The 25,749-nt window shown below is 43.5% G+C and overlaps 1 protein-coding gene across 12 annotated transcripts in view; it reads right to left on the bottom strand.

Annotated features, from left to right (window-relative positions):
* Window positions 1–25,749, bottom strand: part of dab1a (DAB adaptor protein 1a) — a 75,586-nt gene that overhangs the window by 18,560 nt on the left and 31,277 nt on the right. For all 12 annotated transcript variants that reach the window (XM_035648532.2, XM_035648531.2, XM_035648528.2 and 9 more), the window contains 4 exons: window positions 23,149–23,432; window positions 9,752–9,891; window positions 7,743–7,841; window positions 2,306–2,437 (listed from right to left, as the gene is read on the bottom strand). In XM_035648532.2, the coding sequence (XP_035504425.2) occupies window positions 2,306–2,437; window positions 7,743–7,841; window positions 9,752–9,891; window positions 23,149–23,218 (441 nt within the window). In that variant the 5' untranslated portion in view covers window positions 23,219–23,432. The remainder of the gene's footprint in view (window positions 1–2,305; window positions 2,438–7,742; window positions 7,842–9,751; window positions 9,892–23,148; window positions 23,433–25,749) is intronic.

The following is a 25,749-nucleotide window of genomic DNA, read 5'->3' as shown; positions in this document are numbered from 1 at the left end:
CCTCCTCTTTATCAAACTCAGTTAGTGCTTTTCTACGACCTCCAGAATTGTGTGCCTGAACATACTGCACAACTAGAGAAAGAATATGCGATCACAGCAATGATTACAAATTAAAAACCTGGGAGAAACTTTCAAACTGGACTGCAGAGTATGTGTTACTTCTCTTCATCTTTATTTAGATTTATGGAACCTTGGTGCTAAAGGGTGAATTTACAAACAGGCATTTGCTCCTCGACTCGACTGAGGGTTGGATGCCTCTGATTGACACTACTGAAAAAAATATAATTATACTTTTCTACTGTCAGAAGAAAATCCTAATATATATAAGTGTAGATGTATGGAAGTGCTGTGTAAATGGGTTAAGGTAACTTGAAGTGTAAAGTTGAGTGGTAGTTAAGACTAGGAAAAGCACTTTATAAATGCAGTCACTTTATTCATTTTTCCTTCGTTGTTGCTGTTGTGATGTGCTCATGACGGCCATTTTCAAAGAGACCTAAATAAAAATATTTAATAAATACAGATGAAATAAGCTCTTTCAAAATAGCTTTACATTTCTGACACTGAATCGTCTTTAAACTCACCTACGATTCAACAAATTGGATACATGGCTGCATTCCTAACAAATAGACCGATTACAACCATAACTTTCCGAAAAAGTGCTTAAGTGCAATAAACAAAGAATAATACAATAGGTAAAGTAAAGCAAAAAGAAAATTTAAAAGGTAACCAGGGAACACTATGCACTGGCACTTAAAAAAGGAGACACTAATCGAATGCTAGTGAAAAGAGGTGGGTCTTTAAATGGGACTTAAAAATATTCAGAGACTGGGCTGCACGGATGTGCAGGGGGAGGCAGTTCCAGAGTCTGGGGGCCGCTACTGCAAAGGCTCTGTCCCCCCTGGTTTTTAGCCTGGACCTGGGCACTTCCAACAACAGTTGGTCAGCTGACCGTAGTGCTCTGGAGGGGATGTGGTGGTGGAGAAGATCAGACAGGTACGTGGGGGCCAGACCATGGAGGGATTTGTAAACAGTCAGTAGAAGTTTAAAATCAATGCGGTAGCGGATGGGGAGCCAGTGGAGTGATGCGAGGACCGGGGTGATATGTTCGCGCTTTTTTGTGCAGGTGAGGATTCGGGCGGCTGAGTTCTGAACCAACTGCAGGCGGCGGAGCTGTGATTGATCAATGCCGGTGTATAGAGCGTTACAGTAGTCCAGTTGAGATGTTATGAAGGCATGGATGACTCTCTCTAGATCACTCTGGGGCAGGTAGGATTTGATCTTAGCTAGGGTTCTCAGGTGGAAAAAGCTTTTCCTAACTACTGCACTGACCTGCTGCTTGAGCTTGAAGGCACTGTCAAAAATCACGCCAAGATTTCTGACAGAAGGCCTGATGTTAGAGGCGAGAGGGCCCAGGGCATCGGTGGAGAAGCCCGTTGATGATTTGCCAAAAACAATGATCTCTGTCTTACTCTCATTGAGGTTGAGGAAGTTTGCACCCATCCATGCCTTGATGTCAGCCAGACAGTCAAGCAATGGATGGAGTGCAGCCTGCCCATCAACCCTTAGAGGGAGATACAGCTGGATGTCGTCGGCAAAGCAGTGGAAGGAGATGTTGTGTTTGACCAGGATTTCCGCTCGGGGTAAGATGTACAACAGAAATAGAATGGGACCTAGTATAGAGTGAAGTTGAGGAAAGCCATGAGTGTGTGTGTGTGTGTGTGCATGCGTGTGTGTGTCCAAGCCAAAGAGCAACGTTTCATGGCCCTAGGAGGATGGATATGCCATTAGAGCTGGTGACACACACTCAGATCCTCATCGACCCACTATGGGAAATCAATATGGCTACAGAGCGAGCCAGCTGGATCCTGACTAAACAAGCAAGACACACAAAGACACAACAACAGCAACAACAATCATAACAGGTGCAAAAAGGGTACTCAATATCATATAGAGTATGTTGCTGCAGGACTGAACATGAACCTGTCTACACACACACACACACACACACACACACGCGCACACACGCACACACACACGCGCACACACACAGGCACAACACAGAAATACACAAAACCTAAAGCTATAGAGCTCTACAGAGTAAACAGTTTGTTTGATGAGCAGCCCAAAGGGACATGAGCTGGTGTTCAAGGGTCCTTATCTAAATGTCAAGAGGCTCCTACAATTGAGAAAAAACCCTGATGAATAACACATTAACCAACACACAAAGGGTACAGGGCGAGCCGTGTACAAACACATGCAAAGCCCTCAAATGCGCACAAGCACATCTCTGCAGACAGACACTGACCGACTGTGCCGTCTTGATAGCCACGAAGCGGTGGTTCCCCTCCTTCCCGCAGACGTAGCCAAAGGCTCGGTGGTCCGTGATGTCCTTGGCAATGTAGGAGATCTCATGGACGGCATGGTGGTGTAGGAGGACCTGAAGGAGGGCATCACAAAGCATTTAATAAATCATACACACATGGTCAAGAAGGTACAACAGAGAACTATTTCTTTAAAGATCACAACTTTATTCTTATGATATGAGTACTTTTTTCTTCATATGTTGATTTTATTGATAAAATCTCAGAGGCCAAATTCTCATTCGAAACATTCAATTTAAAAGGTCGGAAAATAAGTGAGGACTTAAAAAAGACCTTGCATCTTTCACATTTTTGATGCACTCATGTCCTTTCTGCTCATGTAAGTTATAATAATAATAATAATAATTTAAGTTTTCTTCTCTCTGTACCCTTTAAAGTCCTCGATGAAAAGGATATTTGGCAACTAGCAGTTAAATAAAAAATTCAGATGTAAAAATAAAAAGGACATGAACGCACTCATTCATACACAAAGATACAAAAATGCAACTCTACACATCTGTGGGAAGCTTAAAAAAATGATCTGACGACAACTCCCTCAAGTGTCTCACACAGAGACCTTGTATCCCGTATTAAACTGTTTCCAGCTCCCCTGCCCTCTCTAGTTTAGCCCGGGTGGGGAGTGCCAAGCTGGCATTGCCCGTGGCAGATGGCACTGTTTTTCCTGAGGACAGAGGGGGGATCGGTGACAATCACAGCTCGGCAAGCTGTCGACTTGATCACTTCATCTGTGCCCTCACTCTCAAAACACACACACACACACACACACACACACACACACACACACACACACACACACACACACACACACACACACACACACACACACACACACACACACACACACACACACACACACACACACACACACACACACACACACACAGAGAGAGAATACACAACTTAATATGCAACTGCCCTCTGTGAAGTCACACTAAATGTTTTTTTTTTTGTTAGTGACGATGCCCGCTGCAACCTGGGAGCAGAGACACACAGTCAGCACAATGACCCTGTAGCTCTCAAATGGATGCGAGGCACTGGACCGATATACATCAGAGGCTAAACACACACATCTGCTTGCTTTGAAGCTATTCAATAAGTAAGACGTGGCAGAGTACAGTGATACCAATTTGACATAGGGTCACACACACACACACACACACACACACACACACACACACACACACACACACACACACACACACACACACACACACACACACACACACACACACACACACACACACACACACACACACACACACACACACACACACACACACACACACACACACAGAGCGAGAGAGCCCAAGCATATAGATAATCACTGCATGAGTCAAGTCTTCTAAATTTAATAATTTGAATAATTATTATTATCACCACTGATAGACCTGAAAATGACAGCTAATGCAGTAAACGTACACGTACACGCACCCACCCACCCACACCCACACCCACACACACACCCACACACAAACACACACACACACCCACACACACAGCTCATTTGCAGAGGTTATTGAATTATCTCTGGGTAGGTGGTGAGGTGACAAAGAGAGTCTCTGATTCAAAGAGAGCAGAGAATGAGATGACTGCATAAATTCAATTGTTCCGTGGCGTCTTGGTGGCAAGTAGCTCACAGAGTAGAAACAATTGGCATACACAGATATAAACTACCTCGTTTGTCAGATGGGGTATAGAGGAGCCATTTTCTGATGTGCCGATTTAACAAAGTGCAAAATTTAACTTGTGTCATGTTTTCAGAGGAACAGTCACATCTGGGAAGTGCATGTCTTCATACACTGCCACCACTGTGGAACAATCTTGTGACAATATTGTTCTAAAATAATGAAACAGGTACTGTAGACTGTTACTATGAAGAGATGCGCTTGGTCCATCATTCATGTTGTGTGTAACCCAAAGGTTAACCCTGCAGTATCAATGATGGAGATTAATGTGAAATGGACTTTACACTTTTATTTTGAATGTAAAAAGTTCCAGGTAAAAAAGAGAAAATAATTATTTTTTTCTCTGAACATCCCAAAATCAATGTTGAATATTGCTTATTTCAGACTCAAGCAACACCTATTAACTGCTGCGATAGTGAGATAAGTAGAATAACCTTGCTTGGACCTTTGCTGTATTTCCCTCCACTTACAGGCTCTACTGTAACCACCAGTTTGTTGTTTGCACATTTAGAACTGGAACAAATGATATTATTCTCCTCAGATCTCTATTTCCATGTGACACAAGACCACAACCTACCGCTGTTTGTGCTGCAAAAAAAATCGCAATGTTTATGTTGCATCATTTTGAGTAAAGTTTGGACAGAATGGCAATATCACATCTCGGGAGGGTGGAGGTTGCTGGAGTAGACGTGTCTGGCAGCATCCACTATCAGATGCAGTCCAAAGTTGCTTAAATAGATGCACTTTCTGGTGAAATGTTTGCAAAAACAGGTGGGTGTATCAAAAAGTCGATACTGACTGTGTACTCTCTCGTATCTTCTCTCCAGCAATGTTGATATGCACTGCTGCTCTCTCTCTCTCTCTCACACACACACACACACACACACACACACACACACACACACACACACACACACACACACACACACACACACACACACACACACACACACACACACACACACACACACACACACACACACACACACACACACACACACGAGTGCGTGGTGTCTCTGAGGGACTTTGGGCAGCATGCCCTTCAGCAGTTGCTGGCCACTGAACCAAGATATTCCCCGTTACGCTGGGAGGAGGAGAAGCAGCAGGATCCTGTCTCCCCTCCCCTCCCAACACTTCACATCTCCTTCCTTGGGGGGGAACACATCATGAGGAGCTGCAGAGGCTGTCCGGTCTCCAGCCAGTAGGTCAGGTCTGAGATGAACAGTTAGCTTTGAGGCTTAATTAGTTCCGAGTGCTGCTGAGTTTCCCATTCAGTGCAGGTAAAATCCATTCCCTCGAGCTTGACCCTCCATTGTAAGTGGCAGGGTCGTCGTTAGTCAACATACAGTTTCAATATATTTGAATAGACCCAAAGTGAATGTATGGAAGAGTCTGGCATTGATACCAGTGTGTGCTGCACCTCTCTGCCTTATTTACCTTGTTATAGCCGCACCTATAACCTATAACACATACTTTTTTAATAAAGTATTTTCTGTTGTCTGAACTGCACTAATGGAATCTCTCTGATTTCATTCTCCGAGGCAGCAGCAGGCTGGCAAGCTCAGCCATTCACTCTCGTGAGTTCTTGACTTGACGTGGTGCGGCGGCCCCTGGCGAGGCTGACAAAAAGGCGGGGAAAGGGTGGTGTGCACGTGCGTCTGTGTGTATGTGTGTGTGCGTCTTGAGAGAGAGGCTGACAGAGAGAGAGAGATGCTGGCCTGGCCTGCCCTCTGCTAGATTAATGTCACCCCTCTTCTTCTCCTCCATCTCAAGCACAACCTCCCTCCACTCTGCATGACCTTCCCTCCTCCAAGAGAGAGGCCATCCATCCATTTGTTCACCCATACATCCATCCACCCATCTGGCTGACTGATGCACAGGAGGGGAATGAGACTGTCAAGTCTGAACCTCAGCAGAGTCTCTCCCTCTCTCCCCGTATCCCTCGCTCCCTCCCTTGCCATTAGGAGTGGTTGAAGGACTGATAGTAAGGACAGCATATCTCTATAGTTAATATTAATGTGCGGAGACAGAGGACAAGGTCTCCCTGTAGAGAGCTTTACATTGACATACGCTCAGTGATTCTCCACCTATCCCTCTAACTCTGTTTCAGTCTGCCTCTGTCCCCCGCTTTCATCCTAACTGTGTCTTTTTCATCTCCTCGTTTCCTCCCACAGTATCTCTCTTGTCCTTTTCCTGTTTCTTCTCTTCCACTGCCTTTGTGCCTCTGTATCCATCCCTTGTTCTCTCTTTCTTTCTCCCTCTCTATCTTATGGCGCAGAGAGTTTGAAGCTGCAAGATGGAAAATGAGACGAGAAATGAGGGTTATAAATAAAAGGAGGGATGAAGGACTGGACTCATGAGGGATGGGTTTTGCCGCATGCAATATGGCTGCTGTGTGGGAGGCCAATACCGTGTCCTGCCTAATACCCCACACTTTTGAGTTACTGCTGGGTAGTGGGTACACACTTTCTCGCGCGCGCACACGCGCACACACACACACACACACACACACACACACACAGACACACAGACACACAGACACACACACACACACGCACGCAGTGTCACAAACACCCAGCTCCTGCTGAGGTGTAAATCTGAGGCTTCACATGTCAGCCACTAAAGCCAGGTGTAGAGCAGCGAGCTTCACATTGAATCCAAACCAGATTATATTCACAGTCAGTGTACAGACAGACAGACAGACTGTACATGATATACACAAACAGCAGATGCTGACGCTGCGATATGTTTTTTCTTACTGCAGCTGCTAATATAAATGAAAGAAAACTAACATGCACAGGTAATTTCAGGAGGCTACAGGGAACAAACCAAGCGAAGAACCTTGAAATGGATTTCTTTAAAAGTTTATGGTATTAAGTCGGGCACTAATTTTACATTATTAACACTAAAAGAGGGCGAAATGGCCCGTTTAGTGAGGCTCTCATCCATCTAGAGCACCAGGTATCCTGGGGAATGTAGGCAGTATATTTCTGACTCAAGGATACAGTGACAGATATGGTCAGTGTGGGGACTGAACCTCGATAATATCTGTCAGACGATCCTTGAGTAAGAAATTTAAAAAGAAATCACTACACTATGCTCTACTGGTCACTTTCCCTTGAGCTGTGAGCACACTCATTCTGCAACGACTGAATTCACAGTTCGTCTGACCATTGGGTGTCTACATACAGTATGACTGGTCATACATTCTTATGATTATTTCTCATCATCAGTGAAACTGAGACCAACTCTTTTGTTGGGATTTTGTCAATTCTAAAAACTCTTTGGACAGTGGGGGAAAAGCTGTCACAAGAAAACAAAGAAGACTGAAGGGGGCGGGATGATGGCAGTCGGACAGCAGAGCTTAAGTAGATCCAGTTGGTCCAGCAGAAAAGCAGTGATGTAAGATGGAAAATGCATTATCCTGGAGCATAATATGAAACCAGTGCTGTCGCTGTTTGCAAAGAGGCAGACAATGGGATAGCCATGTTCTCTCATCTACTGAGGTCTTGTTCTCAGGGTTTCAATTAGGGCCTCCTGATTTCCCCAGGGGCCCCTCCCTCTCATGGAGATGCTTCATTAACAGGGGAAACACACAAATGCTGCATTCAGGCACGTGCACGCACAAACAAACACGCACGCACGCACGCACGCACGCACACACTTCTGAGCTTACCCCTGACTTCTCATCAAAGATCTTGATCCCTCCAAAGGAAACAGTCAGAAACACCTTCTGCTTGTGATCTCCTTTGGACCGTGCTGCTGCAGCTATACCCTGAGGACAAAAAGACACACACACACACACACACACACACACACACACACACACACACACACACACACACACACACACACACACACACACACACACACACACACACACACACACACACACACACACACACACACACACACACACACACACACACACACGGAGCAAATAACAAATAATGTTAGAAACAGGACAGAAACTTATGTACTGTGTAATGGGAAGGTGACCCCATAAAGAATGTTGGCCCTTTCAGCCAACTCTCAATCAAAAAGACTATTTTCCTTTTGGATGGTGTATTTTTCTTTTAGTTTGTCAGTAACTCTCAACACAAAACTCCCCTAAAAAAAACCATCAGCAATAAACATCACGGAGTGGCATCAATTTCTACCAGTCATACAGAGATGAAGTCATTCCACAAGAGGTACCGGAGCCTCAAAAGTCCAGGTAAAGTCTGCTGAGACATGCTCGTGTGATGGTTATAAACAACAATGACTTGGACAAAACTTCAGAACTGACTTCTTCTAGGATAGTCTTATTTTTTTAAATTGTTACAAACATTAAAAGCTATTTAAGGTGGAAAAACACATTCATACATAAGACTGTTAAATGGCATTATGGAAAAAAGCAGACAAGGCATATAGTTAAAAAAAAAGTTAAATCACAACTCTTCATGAGCACCTAGTTATTTTGAATTCACTGAATGTATACAAGGTACATAGTGATTTATACATCTCTTAGTGTATCTAAGGGTGGAATTTTTTCCTTTCCGTTCACCCCACCTGCATTTGCATAGGTGAGTCACAAAAGACGAAGAGGAGAGAGGAGCGAGATCAGAGAAGTGAGGCAGTCGGGCCAGAAGAGGGAGGAGCAGTGTGAAAGAAGAGGTGGAGAGATCAGAGAAAAGGAGTTGATGGATTTCCTGTCTGAATAAATGAGGAGGAGGGACGCTGTTTGATCAATGAGCCGTCTATCCTCTCCTCACCCTTTGAGGCCTCGGCTGGAGAGAGTTTCCACTACACACAAACAAAACTCAAATGTAATCTCCTCCATTTAGATATTTTCCGACTTAAATTATGAATGTACCCTGCTGTATTTGGACCCCATGTGTTACACAGCAATTAATAATAAATAAGAGGCTCCTAATACTGCATACGTTTAAAGAAAAAAAAAAAGCCAAAGCGAGGCTTTGTATTGAGTTTTGGCTGCTTGGGGACATTTATCTAGGGTAAAATTATTTAGAAATGTTTTTTCGCATGCATGCTACAGTAAAATATTTCCAAAACCAGCTTGTGCATTAAGGCTTTTATTGGTGAATGAATTTAAAAATGTCCTATTTCTCCTCACCTTTATCCTCCCTCATCGCTCTCTCTCACCTATCATCCAAATTATTCGCTGCCTATGTGCCTTCTCTCCTCTGCTAACTGCCCCATCTGTCTGCCTCTCCCTGTAATTCTTCCTGTCCTTGCAAATGAGACATTTACCCCGATCCCCCTCTCATCCATATGGCTTACCTGCTTACTTCCTCCTGCACTGTTCATCGTCGTCCCAATAAATTAAAACGTCCTTACTTTTTTATGTTTCTTCTTTTACCCCTCTCCGCTAGCAATTTACATAGAACAAACTTCACACGCATGCACGTGAGCATACACGCACATGCATATTTAAAATCTGAACTGTGGAATATGCCTGTAGTTGAACTATTTGTGGGCCGCTATGCTGGCTATTGAAGTTCAGGGTTTTTTTGTGGGTCATGTTACATTATTAATCCTCCAGATTTAGTCATTTTTCAGTACTAACATGCAAAGACGCATGTTAGTACTGAGCTTTAAGCAGTCAATTTAAAGAGCAAGTAAATTCTTCATGGGAGACCCATCAACAGAGAGAGAAGAGAATAAGAGAGAGACCTTCCTTACCTTGAGCTTCATCATCGAGTCCTGGCAGAGTTTGTCTCCTCTGGCCGCAGTGACCTCGTCCAGGCCGATGAGCTTGGCCTTGTAGCGGACGCCATCGCCCTTAAAACGTCTGATGAGAGTCGCCTCGCTGCGATCCTGACCTGCAGACACACATGCACACACACCCTGAAGTCTACAGTACATCTTCCAGTCAAGGACCTCCATCTACCTCAGACTTGGGCTATTACCTCAGGACCATCAATCATACAGGCCACAGAGCACCCAAACAGTAATCTTACAAAAATACAACGGTGGCATAGGTCAAAGCTTCTGATGTTAGCAACATATTATGCAACCGAGTCAGATCGGAGCATTGAACTGTGCTGTCATGAGGACGACACTGGTCAATATATTCAGACACGTAAATCAATGGAGATTGGCAGGATCACAGCTGAAACGGTGACTGCTCTCCTTTCTCCTGCAAAATAATAGCGTGGCATTTTGCTCTTATCTCTCCCGTCGCCCACGGTCCTCCCGCTCTCCTCACACTCTATTGTGTGGGAGATTGTTGGTATTGTGTGAATGCATTAGCGAGTGCTGGCGACGGTGCGCGTGTGTTGACCTTGCTCTTGTCGAGGAAGTCTCTATGTTATCTCCTCGAGTGACTACAAGACTCCTCTTCATGTGCAACAATCAGCCGATGGAGAGAAGACTGACTTTTCCCTTTGCCGTGCTCTCTCCGTCTTTCCCTCCTTCTGTTTCCCTCTCTCTGACTTGCAGTGCGCAAACATTTCGTCATCAAACATTGTGTAGAGGGAACATTAATGCATCTGTGTGCGTCTCCGCATTGTGTCTCTCAGTGTGCGTGTGAAAGACCGCAAGAGCGATAGTGAGAGGGAGAAGCATAATGATATTGCAGCATATTCAGATAATATATTGAGGCATTAGTCCTGTACTCTATAACAGCATGACTCTTGGAAGGTCATAGACTGAGTGATGGAATGGTCCCACTCCTCCTCTCCTCGTTCTTTCACACTCCCTCCTCCCTACAGCACTGCAGTGTAGTAAGAAATCGCTATTTAACCACAGGCATCACAGAGCATCGTTTTATATGAGCCTATTGAATCATCTCTGTTCAACACTAATCTCCCACCTCCCTCTGCTTTCTCTGCTGGCCCACACAAACATGCCCATTTTTTAAATATGCATCTACATCACCTGAAGTCATTTTCACCCCGGAACCCAGAGGTTGGACAATGTTTAAGGATATTTAAGGCCAAACGAAGGCCTTGTTATCAAAGAATAGACAAGATCCTCATGACTTGTATTACTAGACTGTGAAAGCCTCTCACACACACACACACACACACTCGGTGTGGATGAGCCTGTTCCTTTGAATCACTGCACACTCAGTCATTACTTGGAGTAAATTGACGACTGTCTGCGTCAGAGGCTTCAGAGACAAACGAGCTGGGGAACATCTGTCCTTATTTTTAGAGAGAGTAAACCAAAACCAGGAAGGTTTAAAGTGATACAGTATACGAGATGAAGTCACAGTTTTGAATATCCAACAACAAACAGTAAAGAGTTGTCTTGTAAAACAAACATAGTTTGTTCAAGCAGAGTCAGTGATCACCAGAATTAATGTGCACTGATTCACATTTACATGTGTTGGTTTTTTTTTCAGAATAAACTTAATTATTAACATAATTCGATTGAAATTGTGCACTCATCTGAGGATTCATTTTTCAAATTGTGAGATAGTCCGCTGTGCTGCACTTCACCTGTGTGTGTGCGTGTGTATGTATGTACTGTATTTAAATTTGTGAGTGTTAAATAACACTAAGTGTCCAGCTGCTTTTGTCTCACTGGCACAGTGGTTTTCATTTGAGTCTGACATTTAAAACCTGCTCCCTCCATCTGCATCCATCACCATTACTGCTGCTATACTTAGCACACGGAGAGGGAGACCACAGAGAGAGGGAGAAGTCGCGAAAGGCCAAGAGGAGAAGAAAGGGAGGAAAAGGTAGAGGGGGTCCAGGGTTACTTCGCCTGCTGAGTGGTATATATTATTACCTTTTGGGAACATGTTCCATGAAAGACCTCCCTGTGACCGTGTGTGTGTGTGCGCGCGTGCATGCGTGTGTGTGTAAGCAGGGGAAGCATTCAGTCTGCTGTAATTAAATATCTGCTATTGCTGTGACCGTGTTGAGCTTCAAACATAACTAATGAAAGAATCTTCCATTTCATCTGTCACGGCTCCCCCACAGGCACACGCACAAAATATATGCAAAAATGCATGCACACACACACACACGCTCAGTGTTTTTTTGTAGGACACCCTCACAGTCAAAAACACACAACGCACAAACTCTCTGTTTTCTTTACACACATTCACAAATACACACTTTTCTGTCTAAAACCACAAACACACAATGTAGTACTAAACCAGAGTTGTTTAGCTTTTAAAGCAGTTAATACCACCAAATAAGGGTGTGTGTGTGTGTGTGTGTGTGTGTGTGAAAATACTTGGTATGCAGGGTTGGTTTGACTGTCTGTCTGAAGCAACAAGCAGACAGGGAGGGAAGGACATAAAGCAGAGAGCCGAGGATGGAAAGGAGGAATGGAATCTGATGGATGGATGAATGAGCGAGGTCTCCATTGGATAAATGTCAATCAGGATTAGAACATTATGACAGACAGAACCCCCGGATCCTACTAACAGCCACAAACACACAGACACACACGCACGTACACACACGCACGTACACACACATCCACAGGTGATAGATGGCAGGTGACTGCTGGTACAGTATGTATAACCCTTCAGGGAAGCCCTCCGGCATCGCCCCTGGCAACTGTAACCTCCTGCCTCCCGTGTGCCCCACCATCACTCTCTCTACCAGCGGGTTCCCCTACTAGGTTCATCTCTGACACAAGATCCCAACACTTTATCTTTGGCTGATTCTTAGCCTTTGGTTGAGTTACATTTAGATATTACATACATATTGATATCAGAATATATTTTCTTTGTCTTCACTCCTTTTTCTCTTGCAAAATTCCAAGATGCTGCGCATAAAATATTTTTTATATTTTATTTTCTTTAGTTTTGGCTGTCACACCAACTAACTTGATGAGCTATGACTGATATGAAAAAGCCCAAACTACAAAAACAACACCCAGGTTCTTCTCTAGATGATTTTTTCCTTTAAATCTCAATAAACCCTGTTACAAGTGACAGTTTTGTCTGGCTTGTTCACGGGTACTGTGCGACCTCATATATCACTGAGATTTTTTTGCCACGTGTTTCTTTTATTTCTCCTGGATTGGACCTACACACTTATACAGTTACCATATACCAGATAAAACTTTTCCTGCTTTTTGGCTGATATGTCCAAACATGTTTCAGATGACTTGCCGGACAATCTGGGTGAGTTTAAATGGTGCAGGTTTTTCTAAAAGCTGACCATCCAGGCTGTAGATTGAAGTTTAAAGGGTTTGAAATGTAAGGTTAGTAATGCATAAACAGTCTAGTTCCTTTATTTCATTATAGACAAAATAGACTTGGGCCATTGGTTTGAGGCTACCGGGTAAGAACGAATGAGGGATGAAGCATTTGTGACAGGAGGTTGGAGGCATTGCATATGCTAAATATATTAGCCTCAGACATTATGTTAGTGGCACAAACATTCGGTGCGACTCTCAGTAGCAGTGCATCTCTGTTCACTCATCTGTGTGGTTTCTGCAGACCTGTGTTGTGTTCAGTGGCTGGTAAAGTGTGGAGCTTGTTTCACTGTGCTCCAGATGAAACAGCACCCAGAGGCTCTTAACTACGGCTCGGATGGTTCCCAACAAACACTCAACAGCACATGAGGGAACCCGGCAGTTACTCTCCAATTAATCCTGCCACTAAACCCTGCTGCCGAATGTGCATTCGTGAATATGTGTGGGGTTGTTTCTGTCTTTTCCTTACCTATCGGAGACATGTTCGGATGAGGCACTCACTCATACCCTCTCTCACACAGACTCCTTCAAACCCACAGACAGCATGTGCCAAGAAAACAAGTTCTCCCCTCAGCCCCGTGCTTAATTCTGGCAGATTGATTGGGCACACAAAAGCTTACACTTGGCTGAGGATACGCATATGCACATGTTACAAAAACATATCCATAGTTGCTGAAGTGAAACGCCGGGTGTCAAATGAGATGATAAAGCACTGTTGCCATTCATCAAGTAAATGAGTGCTGGGCCTTTGCTGATGTGCATTTTTTTTTCCTCCTGTTATTTGCAACATGACTGCTCTTGTGTAGGAGGATGTGTCTTTTGAACTAATTTAATGTATTTCTTCCTGTAGGTTTTGATATTCTTTTTCTGTCTAATCATTACGACTAATTTGGCATGAAAGAAAAGCATGAATTTGGCCTGAAGTAAGCTGTGTGACTCAACATCTTGAAACAAGCCTTTTAGAGTTTTCTCCACTCATCCCAACATTCCTACTTTCTCCATCTCCATTTCATTCTCCCTTTTCCTCAGCTCCCCCACCCTGCCACCCATTGACCTGGATAACAGGCACCGCCAGAGACCTGAGCTATCTGTGTATGAAAGTGTGTGTGTGTGTGTGTGTGTCTGTGCGCAAGCATGTGTCTTGAGGCAGAAAACAGAACAAATTAGAGCTGAAAAATACATCAGGGACAGACGTAAAAACACTGCCAATTACTGTCCCAGCTACACGCACACAAACACACTGTGTTTGTCAAGGTCACTTTAAAAAAGGCAAACAGAGAAAACTTTTGACCTGTTTATGGAGAGAGTTGAGGACAGCCCGTAACATCATAGGCATTTATATGTAATGTGAAAGATTTACAATTAAAAGTAAAATCTGTTTTCTGCTTATAATTTGTGTGATGAACCATACATTTATATCCTTATCCTTTTATTCAAGTACATGTTAACATTGCTTTTAGGATTTGAGAATTGCTCCAACCTATATGGATTGTGATCGTGCCACGTTCACTGGATGATGATACTGCACAACATTATTCTTTTAGTCACCTTGTTCCATTAGGTGGCCTTGTTTGTAGCTCGGCAGTTAACAATACTTTATAAGGGCGAATCTATGACGTAGATGTTCTTTTTTTACAATGACACTGTCATTGAGGTGTTAATTAAATTATATTTGTTAGCACTGTGGTCATAGTTAGTGGAGATCTCATACTGGACTACTGTCCAGTCAGATTGTACTGTAAATTGTGCTGACATAGTATAATTAGCTCACAAGAATGTTTGACATTAATTGTAAGGAGTAAAAAAAAAAAAGGTCTGCTAGGTTTATTTGACTGGTTCAAGAAAATTGAATAGCACACAAATATTCCAGTTTTTGGAAGAAAGCAGGAAAGCGACTATGTTCAGAGGCGTGCTTATTATCAGCAGCTTGTTTTGGTGATTTCAGAGTGTTTTATGATGGTAAAATTTGGTGAGTAAAAATACATTTATTAAAGTCCATTTGTAAAGCTTGAAAATATTGAGTTGTTTCTGTTTCTAACTACATCTCTCTTCTCTACTTCACAATTCATGCTGTGTTGACTTGTTAAAGAGCCATTGTGTTAGTACACACTTGCCGAGGGGCCTGGACGGGTTGTGTGCTTGTTATTCTTTTAGTGCATTAATCTTTGTATTTAGCCACAAACCCAGTGATGATTTTGAGAATGAGAACATGACTTAATTTTTATGCTCACTTGAAGTTGAATTTGATGGAATGCTTGAAGCTTTTACTGAAAGTACAAAGCGCAAACAGCTAAACTCCCTGCTCTGTGTCTGTTACTTGTCAGCATTGTTGCATTCTCAGTAGCAAAGTTGTTTTCAGAGCGTGTTCGGGGTTTCGTTTCTTATTTTCACAAGAGCAGGATGTACAGTGTAATCGGCATGAAGTTGATGTCAGTGGTCCTGTTTTCGAGCACACACACACACACACACACACACACACACACACACACACACACACACACACACACACACACACACACACACACACACACACACACACCTCCCCTTCACACTCATTCTCTCTCTCAGTCCTCATCTCCTCTACCCAGCATCCCTCTGTCTATCTAGGACTAATTCGTTTCACAAACGAAGGGCATTGTGTAAGTGCGCATGTAACTGTTTCTGTGTGTGTGTGTGTGTGTGTATCTGTTTTGTGTGTGTTTTGCTGGGCTCTGACAGGGCATCAGAGAGTGTGTAAACATGCCGCGAGCATCCTGTCATGCTACACTGAAGCAGTTCCCCCCATGGACTGCACTGTCACTCAGTCACTCACACAAGCAAATGCAAACACACACAGACACATACATACAAGGAAAATACATGCTGTTATTGGGACTGTGTAAACTGATTTAGGTCTCCACATAATGACTAATACCCTGCGATCTGATTACCTCTCATAGAAGGCAGACGCGCACGCACGCACGCACGCACGCACGCACGCACGCACGCACGCACGCACGCACGCACGCACGCACGCACGCACGCACGCACGCACACACACACACTTTAGTCCTTTCACTGAAAGACATGTCTGAAAAGTGTCAAAATAATTAGTTTCTTAAATCCCAGTCTGTGTGAACAGTTAGTGTACTGGTTTGTCTGCGTGTGTGTGTGTGCGTGTGTGTGTGTGTGTGTGTGTGTGCGTGTGTGCGACTGTCAAACCCTAGAGGCCCCTCTTTCAAAGCATTAGGAAACACAGGTAACTCCTCTCAACACAGCAGTCCTCCTTTCATGCCAAGCGAGTTTTCCAGAACAAAGCCTTCTCTCATGGCTGTCATCTCTGCTAAAATATGGACCCACTTGAAGTTGTTGTCCTTCCCCCTCTCTATCTTTCTCTGTCTTTTCTTGCGTAATGAACCTTCTCCCTCTATTCACTCAGCCAGGGTCCTGGAAGAGAGGGATGGAGGACTGAAGAACATCATACAGCAGGAAAATGAAAAGGAAACTCTGCCATCTGCCAGAGTCTCTCTACGCCTCTAAAGCTCTCTCATACTATCATCACTTCCACATCCACTGTCCAACTGATATCAAATCACTTGTTTTTCTCTGTTGCCACCAAGACACATCTGTTTTGTAAATGAAATGTCTTCTAGTTTTGAGAAAAATCAGAACAATACAAGTTGAATTTATATTTAAATTTTTTTTGGCCTTTAGCTTTTTTATCAAATAGTTACAGTACAGACAGGAAATATGACGATGGATCGTCACAGTCATATGGTGTTTGTCTTAATCAGTTTGTGGCACCTATTCATATTTCTCATGAAGTTATGTGCATATACCAGTCTGAATATTGTTGTGTCTACAGGGAACATTTTTGTATGCAGCCAATTAAAAAAAATATATATATATATGTATATATATAATTTAAATATATAGTGTCATTGTCTCACAGTGACGCTGACTAACTAGCTAGAAAGAGTCACAGGCTGTGAACCACAACCCACAATATTTCATTACCGTCTTATCTAAGAGAATGGACACATATCCTGGAATGCACCTTTGGGATCCTCAGTGGGATGAGTTCATGAGACGAACAAGTACACTCAGAGAGATGATACAATCTGTAACTTAACTGAAGACAATTTCAATTGTATATGTATGAGTGCTTTCAACGCATTTTCTCTGTATTAGCCTTCGCCTTAAATTCTGATCCCATGCTGTAACCTTGACCTTTTGACGGCTCTGGAAGGAAAAAAAATCAATAGTTTTAGGTCCTAACCCTATTCCCAACCAGTAAGCCACAGATAATCCACATTGGATTAACATTTCCAGAGTTATCTCTGTGACAGACACCACCGAATACACCTACCTGCCACTGCATAAAGCGGCTATTATTACGAGAGAAAAATAAAGTTTAGTTTATTTTTTGTTATCATTATTATAACAGATTCAGCTGTAGTGCTGACGTGCCTTACAAGAGCTCTATACAGACAGCTCAGTTTGAGTGTTGTGTGAAAACTGAAATAATAAAAACTGCAGCATGTCAACATCTAACAAATAAGAAATGCCGCTTCAATGCACAGTCCTACAACCAGCACCGCAGGGTGAGCGTGTAGGCCTCTATCAGAGCCCGTAGGTGACATTGGGACATTTAGCTTTTGTGCAAATTACGAGCACAGAGGAAACTGTTGCTATGGAGACAGTAGTTAGTGATGCAGGGGGCACAGCCGAACAAACTGGTGTGGAGGAGAGGACTGAGCAGAACATACTGAGAGTACACACACAGTTCAAGACTCCGAATATAAGAAAGGCTTTCACTGATTTTCCTCTCAAGGTCAGGCATTTTGACTACTAATTTGGTGTGATCACATTTGAAAGCTTGGATGATGCCTTTTGAACGCAAAGGCAAAGGGGCAGAGGAGTGTGTTGGCTGTGGGTTTGCTGCGAGGAATGAGGTGGGAATGGGACCGATCGCAGCTCACCACCCTTACCTTATAGTGCAGCAAAAAGTGGATGGATAAACAGGTGGGTACGGAAGCAGCAGAGACTGGTGAAAGGTGAGACAGTGGGATGGATGGATCGCTAGTTTTCCCAGAAATAAACTGATGGGAGAGAAGGGCAACAGATAGATGGATAGGACAGAGAGGAGGCAGTTATCTCTAAATATAGTTTAAGTGCTGAAAAGCCCTGTTTGGAAAGTGTGTGTCACTATCTGCTACTGAGTGTCGTTTTTGTCTTTTAGCCCCCACCACCCCCCATCCAATCCACTATTGGCTTCCACTGACAACCACAACAGCAGACAGCCAATTCAATTCAATCTCTGTCTGATTGGAGGGAACAAATCTGATTACCTCTCATAGAAGGCGCACACACACAAACACACACACACACGTACACACACACACTTAAAAATACTGTTGTTTGCGCTCTGAGATTCCCCAGGGAAAGATATCAGAGTAAATGGCTGCCTTGATTGTGCCAGATAGACTGGATGTGTGCATATATCCGCACGAAGAAGATAATGTGTTTGCTAATCACACACCAGAGACGAGCAAAAACACACACCCACACACATCCACACGTACCAACAAACGCGCACGCACACACACACGCACACAAAGGCCAACAGCTGCACAGCTATAACCCTTAACCACTCTTTTCATGCCGCTGGCTGCCAGCTACACTGTAGAAACACCCTCCCACACACCCTCAGCCAAATCCCATTGTGGGAGAGTCGTGATTTTTCAGAGTTGCGATGACAGTTGTCTGAGTGTGTTGACGGCAGCAGAGGTTATTATAACTTGTAATCATCCTTGGTGTCACGTCATGAAAGACAGACAGGCATCAGTGAATGGTTGTTTTGAAAATTTAATGATGTTATGAATTAAAAACTGAAAATAGAACAGAAAAAAAAATACGTGATCTGTTTGTTGCAGCAAACTATGAATCCTAAAACGCAAAACCTGTTCTATGTTTATGAGTTTTAGAAATGGGGAACATCAAAATGATGCATGTGATTGCTGGTGACCGGCCAAAGTGTTTGCTCGGGAAAACAAGCTTCCCAATCACAGTCACACTTTACCAACATTTGGTTAGCCTCAAATAAGAATTCACAACCCTGATAATGTCCACACATATTGTAACAACACAGTGGGCACAGTGCCAGATCCACAGAGAGACGCCAAAAGTGTTTGTAGTGAAAGCTTTTATCAGGATGGAGCCACTGTAGAAGCTGAACGTCACACTGCTTCCTGTGAATAAATACCGTAAACAATATGCTTTTTTTGATGAACTAAACACAAACACTAAAATAAACCAAAAATGCATCTGCCAGCTAGTTAACAGACCCTGTGCCCTGTTTTGACAAGTTAACTATACATCCTCTGGAGGGTGAAGCAACGGCAAAGCATATGTTCATTAAGCGTGCCGTAATTACACCAACGAAAGATTTCAATATACCGCATTTTGTCAAATGAAGTGTATTGAAATCTTTCGTTGTTAAGTCAGACTGAATTTCTTGCACAGTGAAAGCAGGAGATGGGATTCAAAGCCTCCCGGAGTAAGGCGTCCATGGTTCATCATACTTCATTAGGATGGTAGGCGCCGAGATGAAAACGTTTTGAGTAGAGACAAAACTGTCTACAGCTGCTGGGCTCTTCACAAGTGTCAGTGTGGCTCAGTGATCTGGATCTGATATTCACAGTAAAGTGTCGGGACCGGCAGACTGTCAACTCCATGTCTTATTGATTATATAGAACAGAAAACTCTGCCTCCTTTAAAAAAAAAAAATCAGTTATACAAGTTAACAAATGTGCACTGGACTAAAAGTTAAAATAATTATAATATGATGAAATAAAAGTTCCAAAACTGTTCAAATTAAACATCCAAATATTTGGCCTACATCAAAATTCTTAATACTGGACTCATTATTATTTGCAGGTGCAGAGGTAGAAGATGTGAAGGGGAATGAAAAATGAGTGAGTAAATCAGAGGGATAGAGAGGTGAAGAGATACAATCTTTCTGGATGTACTGAGGATTAATAAAGTCTATTATACTTCAAGTCGTGAGCCCGACCAAAAAGAACGACTACATTATTGTCAGAGGGAGCAGAAAAAGCTGCGGTTATTCGGCTCAGGTCGTGTAAATGCTAAAGGTCAAAGGTTATCTCTACCTTGTCATGGTAATTCAATAAAAACCTTCTGGTAGAGGAAAAAGTAGGGCTCTTAAAATAATGACCTCTGAGCTCACAGATGAAACATAATGGAACCCTGCACTCGTTGACCCGCAGAACCAAAATGATGCATAGCGGAGGAAAACTACGTCTGCGATTAATGTGTGACACACAACAGTCCAAAAGTCTTTTTATTACGTTCTTCTCCACAGAAGTGTAAAACAAAGGCCTGAGATTAAACGGCTCTTCCCTCACATTGACTCATTAGTCTCTCTTACTCGCTCTCTCTCTCTTCATATCAGTCTCTCCTCTGTGTCTCATTCATCCGGGGCAAGGTCATCAGAGTCAAAGCAGTGGGAGCTAAAAGAGGATGAGGGAGGATATTAGAAGAGTGAGGGACTATCCTCCCAGGATTCTCACAGCAGCGAGGCTGCCAATGACTGTTAGCTATTAGGGGGATCTATTTTTCATTCAGATCTAGCTACTACCAAAGAGACAGAAAGTTTTGGGGGCTGCAAAGAAAAAGAAACATGTGTATGCAGTGTGTTTACATAATGATGTCAGGTCAAACACGTGAAGCACAAAACAAGAACCATATCAAAGTTTCCTATTCTCAGAGCACACTTATTGCTTGTGTTTGGTGTGTGATTGCATTAGACTTTCATCACCCTGCTGAGAATATGTGTGTGTGTGTGTGTGTGTGTGTGTGTGTGTGTGTGTATTATCCAGATCAGAAGAGTCTAGAAGAGTATTGTGTGTGAGCAGAGTTCAATGAGTCTGTAGTGGTACAAATTCTACATGCTATTGTTTCCTTAAAAAAGGTGATGGACACAAATACAGGGTGCATGTGTGTGTGTGTGTGTGTGTGTGTGAGAAAGAGTGAAAAAACAGAGGGAGAGAGAGAGAGAGAGAGAGAGAGAGAAAGACAGGGAAGGATGGAGAGAAGAGAAGAAGAAAAAACTCAAGTCTGAATGCTGAAGGCAAACCATTCATCTTTACTCTCATATGCTCTTCTGGGCTTCAATCCCAGTCTCTCTCTCGCTGTGTGTGTGTGTATTTGTGTGTGTTTGTGTGTGGGTGATGTGCACACACATCTCCCCAAATTTGGAGAGCAGTCTCAGTGACAAACATGATCTCCATTGCAGCAGAAACAATACTGTTTCTAAATAGGACATGAGAGGCATTCAAGGCTTGACTCAGACACTGACAGTGTATGTGGGAACCAACGCCTGTTTGCAGGGGTCGCAGAACGCCGTGTGTTGTGAGGCAGGCATCTGCTGCAGGGGATAGTGGCAGTGTGTACAAGAGTTGGTTTTTGTGTGCAGTTGTGTGTATCCATTAAGTGTCGTTCCCAACGGCGTCCCGAGTTTTTGCGACATCAATCAGATGCTTATTCAGAGAATGTTAGGCGTCGCTCTCGCAGTTGTGCAGGTGGCACCGAGCAGCTGGGTGGTGGTTCCAGCCTGGCCCCTGGCATCACCTCTGCTCTGAGACCACCCAGACCTGCTCTCATACACCTGCTAGCTACCTGCCTCTGGAGCTTTTCACACCTGGATCACCAACCACAACATCCCTGCACCTGTTAGGTACAGTAGCAGCGCACTGCACCGTAATACCCCCCCGCACCTGTTAATTAGCTATGCACAACAGCAGCCGGGCATTCTGACCTAAATCCATCATCAACATCCAGTCGAGACACAATTAATAAGGAGCAGGAGCAGCTGATGAAGCTGTTTTTGTGAAGATCAGTGTGTAAGAGCTGTTTAAGGTACAAGTGCTTAAGGTACAACCTCAGGAAGTATCTCAGTACTTCTTTCAGTGTAACACTACATTTAGTTTTTCAGTAATTACATTACTGATCCTGACTTGATGTCATGCTGCTGCATGACAATTAGAATCTCAACAGATTTATTGTACAACACTGACAAGTCATGAACCCCTTAACCGATCGCTCCTGCTGTAAGGAGCAAGTACAGCTTGGTGTCTATGAGAATTCAGAACAATTCTCTGCAGAATTCCAATAACCGGTAAGGATTTGGTGCTAACAGGCCTTTTTCATCGCAGACACTTGGACCTGTCAGAGTAGGAAAAGCAAAGGTGTAATAATCAAATGAATGATGTCTAAATTCCTTTAAGTTGGTCCTGGTATTGCACATGCTCTCTCACTGTCACTGTCTCTGAGAACACCTGTGCTTTTCCTACTATAACAAGTCAAAATGTCTGCTCTGAAAATCTCTAGTGATGCATAATGAGTAACCCCTCACATGCAAGATGTAATGTACTTTAAAGGTTCATTGTGCAGGATTTAGGTAACTGAACAATGCAAAAGGTAATTTCAGGAGCCAGTGTTTGAACAGTGGTCTGTTCTGGGCTTCTGTAGAAACATGGCGGTGCAACATGATGGACTCTTCGGAAGAGGATCCACTCCCAATTCTAACACACAATGATTCTTAGTTTCATGTGATTACATGTTACATATTATGTTACATTTCTGCCAATAGATCCCCTTAAATCCTACCCCCTAAAGGTACTTTATACAGAGCTAGCACTCTTCATTCTGTCACTGAAGATTTCTTTCCAACTGAAATTCCCCCAACTTTTTTCCGTTTGGGAAGAAACAAGTTGGTGCAGTAGCTCCACCGACTGGTACGAAGAGTGGACAGCGTAACGTTCTTTTCTCAGACCTGGCAAAATGCCTTCCGGTTCTCATAAGGAGCTGGTTCTGAACTACTCCTGGTGAATAAGAGGTAACAGTGTAGTTACCTTTCCTCTTGGAGTCCCGTCTGATAGTGCTGGGCCTGACCGCTGGCTGTAGCTCTGTCTCTGTTGACATCCTCAGGCTCCAACTGGGCTAGACACCGCTCCGCTTGGCTCCGCTGGGATCCGCTGGGCTCAGAGGGTCCAGTTCACAGCGTCAGTGCCGGCTGTGCGAGAGTGGGCGCCGGGTGTGTGTGTGGAGGCGCCAGGTGTGTGTGCGGGCACACAGGCTCATGGGAGAGGGATGGGCTTTAGCCCTGACACAACATCCCACACACACCCACAGAGAGCTGCGGAGAGAGAGAGAGGAAGAGAGGGGTTATCTTCAGTTAGGTTGTGTTTACTCTTGGCAGGTGAAACCGAGCAAGAGCTCTCAGCAGGCAAGCTTGTTTCTGATCGGGTGCCTTGAGTTGATGTTGCCCGTGGTAACAGACAGGGGAGATCTGCTCCACACTTTCTGCTTCCTGTCAGTAATGTGTCTCAACAAGGACACTGCCTGAGGAGCATTCTGACTTCTCAAAGCAGTGTTGTTCTTCAATCATACAATACAATTCAAACAGGTTTGAAAGCATTGATAAGAATCAATTTCACATAATCTAAACTTTATGTCCAACCCAAGTGATCCTGATTATCCCTCACAGGGAAACTGTTGTTGGTGGATAATAACAAAGGGCAGTTTGATGGGCACAGTATCACAGATTGACCATTATTATACAATAAAATCATTTGTAGTAGTAGTATTATCAATTAATATTATATTTAATTAGTCAAACTATAGTTCTATGACTTGAGAGAGTGTTTTGCTCATCATACAGAAGACCCTCACAGTGTGACACCAGCATGATCAGAAGATCGTCCAACACTATTGATGAGACAAAAAGCTTTATTGTTTCATTCATTATAGTGACTTATTGTTTCATTTGTTGTGTTGCGAATAAGCCCCTTTACATCTATAAATTTGCATGGGGGCAACACACCCACAAAATATGAATAGCGACGTGTAATTACATGCAACAGAAAAATATTATTTGCAAATTATGCTGCAGACCGGTCCCCACAACAGAGTCACACACCACTAATCTTATAATCTTAAATCTCCATATAATCTATTTATTCATTGAAATACATTAAATGTTTAATATATTGATATGTGTCCTTGCCTGGATATGAAATTACCTTTATGGGATGTGAGATTTATTTATCGCACAGCCCGATAAGAAACAGGTTGTGTTAAAGTGTGATTTCTCTTTAACGTTACTCCCACACTTGTTGCTTCTCCCGGGCCCTGTCCAGTGCCTGATGGGCCCCTGTGGCCCCGGCAGTCTGTTCTTTCTTTGGCCATCTGCTACTACTTTATTCTGAAGTGTTGCCTGGCAGTTACTTCCATAACCTTGTAGCCAAACACACTCAGATCTGCACTCCAACCTTGTCAAATAAATGTGTGCGCACACGCACACACACACACACACACACACACACACACACACACTGATATGCACACACAAGTGCAGACAAGCTCCTTTCTCACTTAGAGATGCTGAAGTACAAAGACAGCAGGAGACAGCTGCAAGTTGACAAGCCGTATCATGAATCCAACTAGCTTCTGAGCTGCTCTTCACCTCTCCTTAGACTATCAGTCTTGACCTCCCTTTCCCCTCCATCCTCATCCAACAGTGGCTGAGTGTAGGCTTGAACAAAACCAAAGACTGGTGCTTCTTGGGGAAGAGGGAAATCTCTCCCCCACCCCGCTCCACGGTGTTTCTGTGTGAATAGGAGGCCCCTGTAAGCCTCGGGCGACAACAGATGAATTGAGAGGCTTTTAATTTGCTGCAGACAGAACAGAACAGAGTCCATTTAATTCTGCCAGCAGAGGCCATGTCGGCAAAATGCTGACAATATTCTTTATCTGGTCCAAACACACTGGAAAAGTGTGAGTCACTCCAATAACAGGCATTATCAGCAGCACTGTTCCACCAAATGGATGGATGAAGAGAGAGAGAGTGGTTAGGTGGCAGAGAAATGAACAGAGTGGAGAGAAAGAGAGGGGTGAGTAAAATAATGAGAAAGGGCTAAAAGGGAGAGAGGAAAAACCCAAGGAAGTAAAAGCAGAACAAAAAGGATGTCCCCCTCTGTCCCCTTTTCCTTTTTTCTCAGAAATTGTTCTACTCCTTCTAGCTGCAACGTCTTTCAGGCAGCATCTGGGGCTTGTGTTTGAGAAAGGCAGTGTGTTAATCCTTGACTTGGACCAGAAAAGAGGCAGCAGAGACCCCCTCCCTGCCGTAACCTAAAAAAACCAAACATCTTTTTTCTACAACTACAAAAACACTGATTCAAAGATACACATTGAGTGATGATGAAAAATAATATATAGAGAAAAAAAATGTAAAATTAGGTTAGGTGAGGTCCAACTCTCCTGTGAAAGCGCTACTCACTTAGTTGCAGTCCGGCCCAGCCAACCATTACAAGAAAAAGAAAAAGAAAAAGGAAATGACAAATTAAAGCCACCAGTCCACTAAGAGAAAAAGCAGGGAAACGGGACTGAGGCTGAAAATAAGAAATCTGCTGCAGCACTACTCTCCAGACGTCTCCAAGGCTCCAGACATATGG

Source organism: Scophthalmus maximus, chromosome 13 (genome assembly GCF_022379125.1).
Source record: "Scophthalmus maximus strain ysfricsl-2021 chromosome 13, ASM2237912v1, whole genome shotgun sequence".
Taxonomy (NCBI): Eukaryota; Metazoa; Chordata; class Actinopteri; order Pleuronectiformes; family Scophthalmidae; genus Scophthalmus; species Scophthalmus maximus.
The sequence above is the reverse complement of the archived record's forward strand: the minus strand, read 5'-3'. Positions and strand labels throughout refer to the sequence as shown.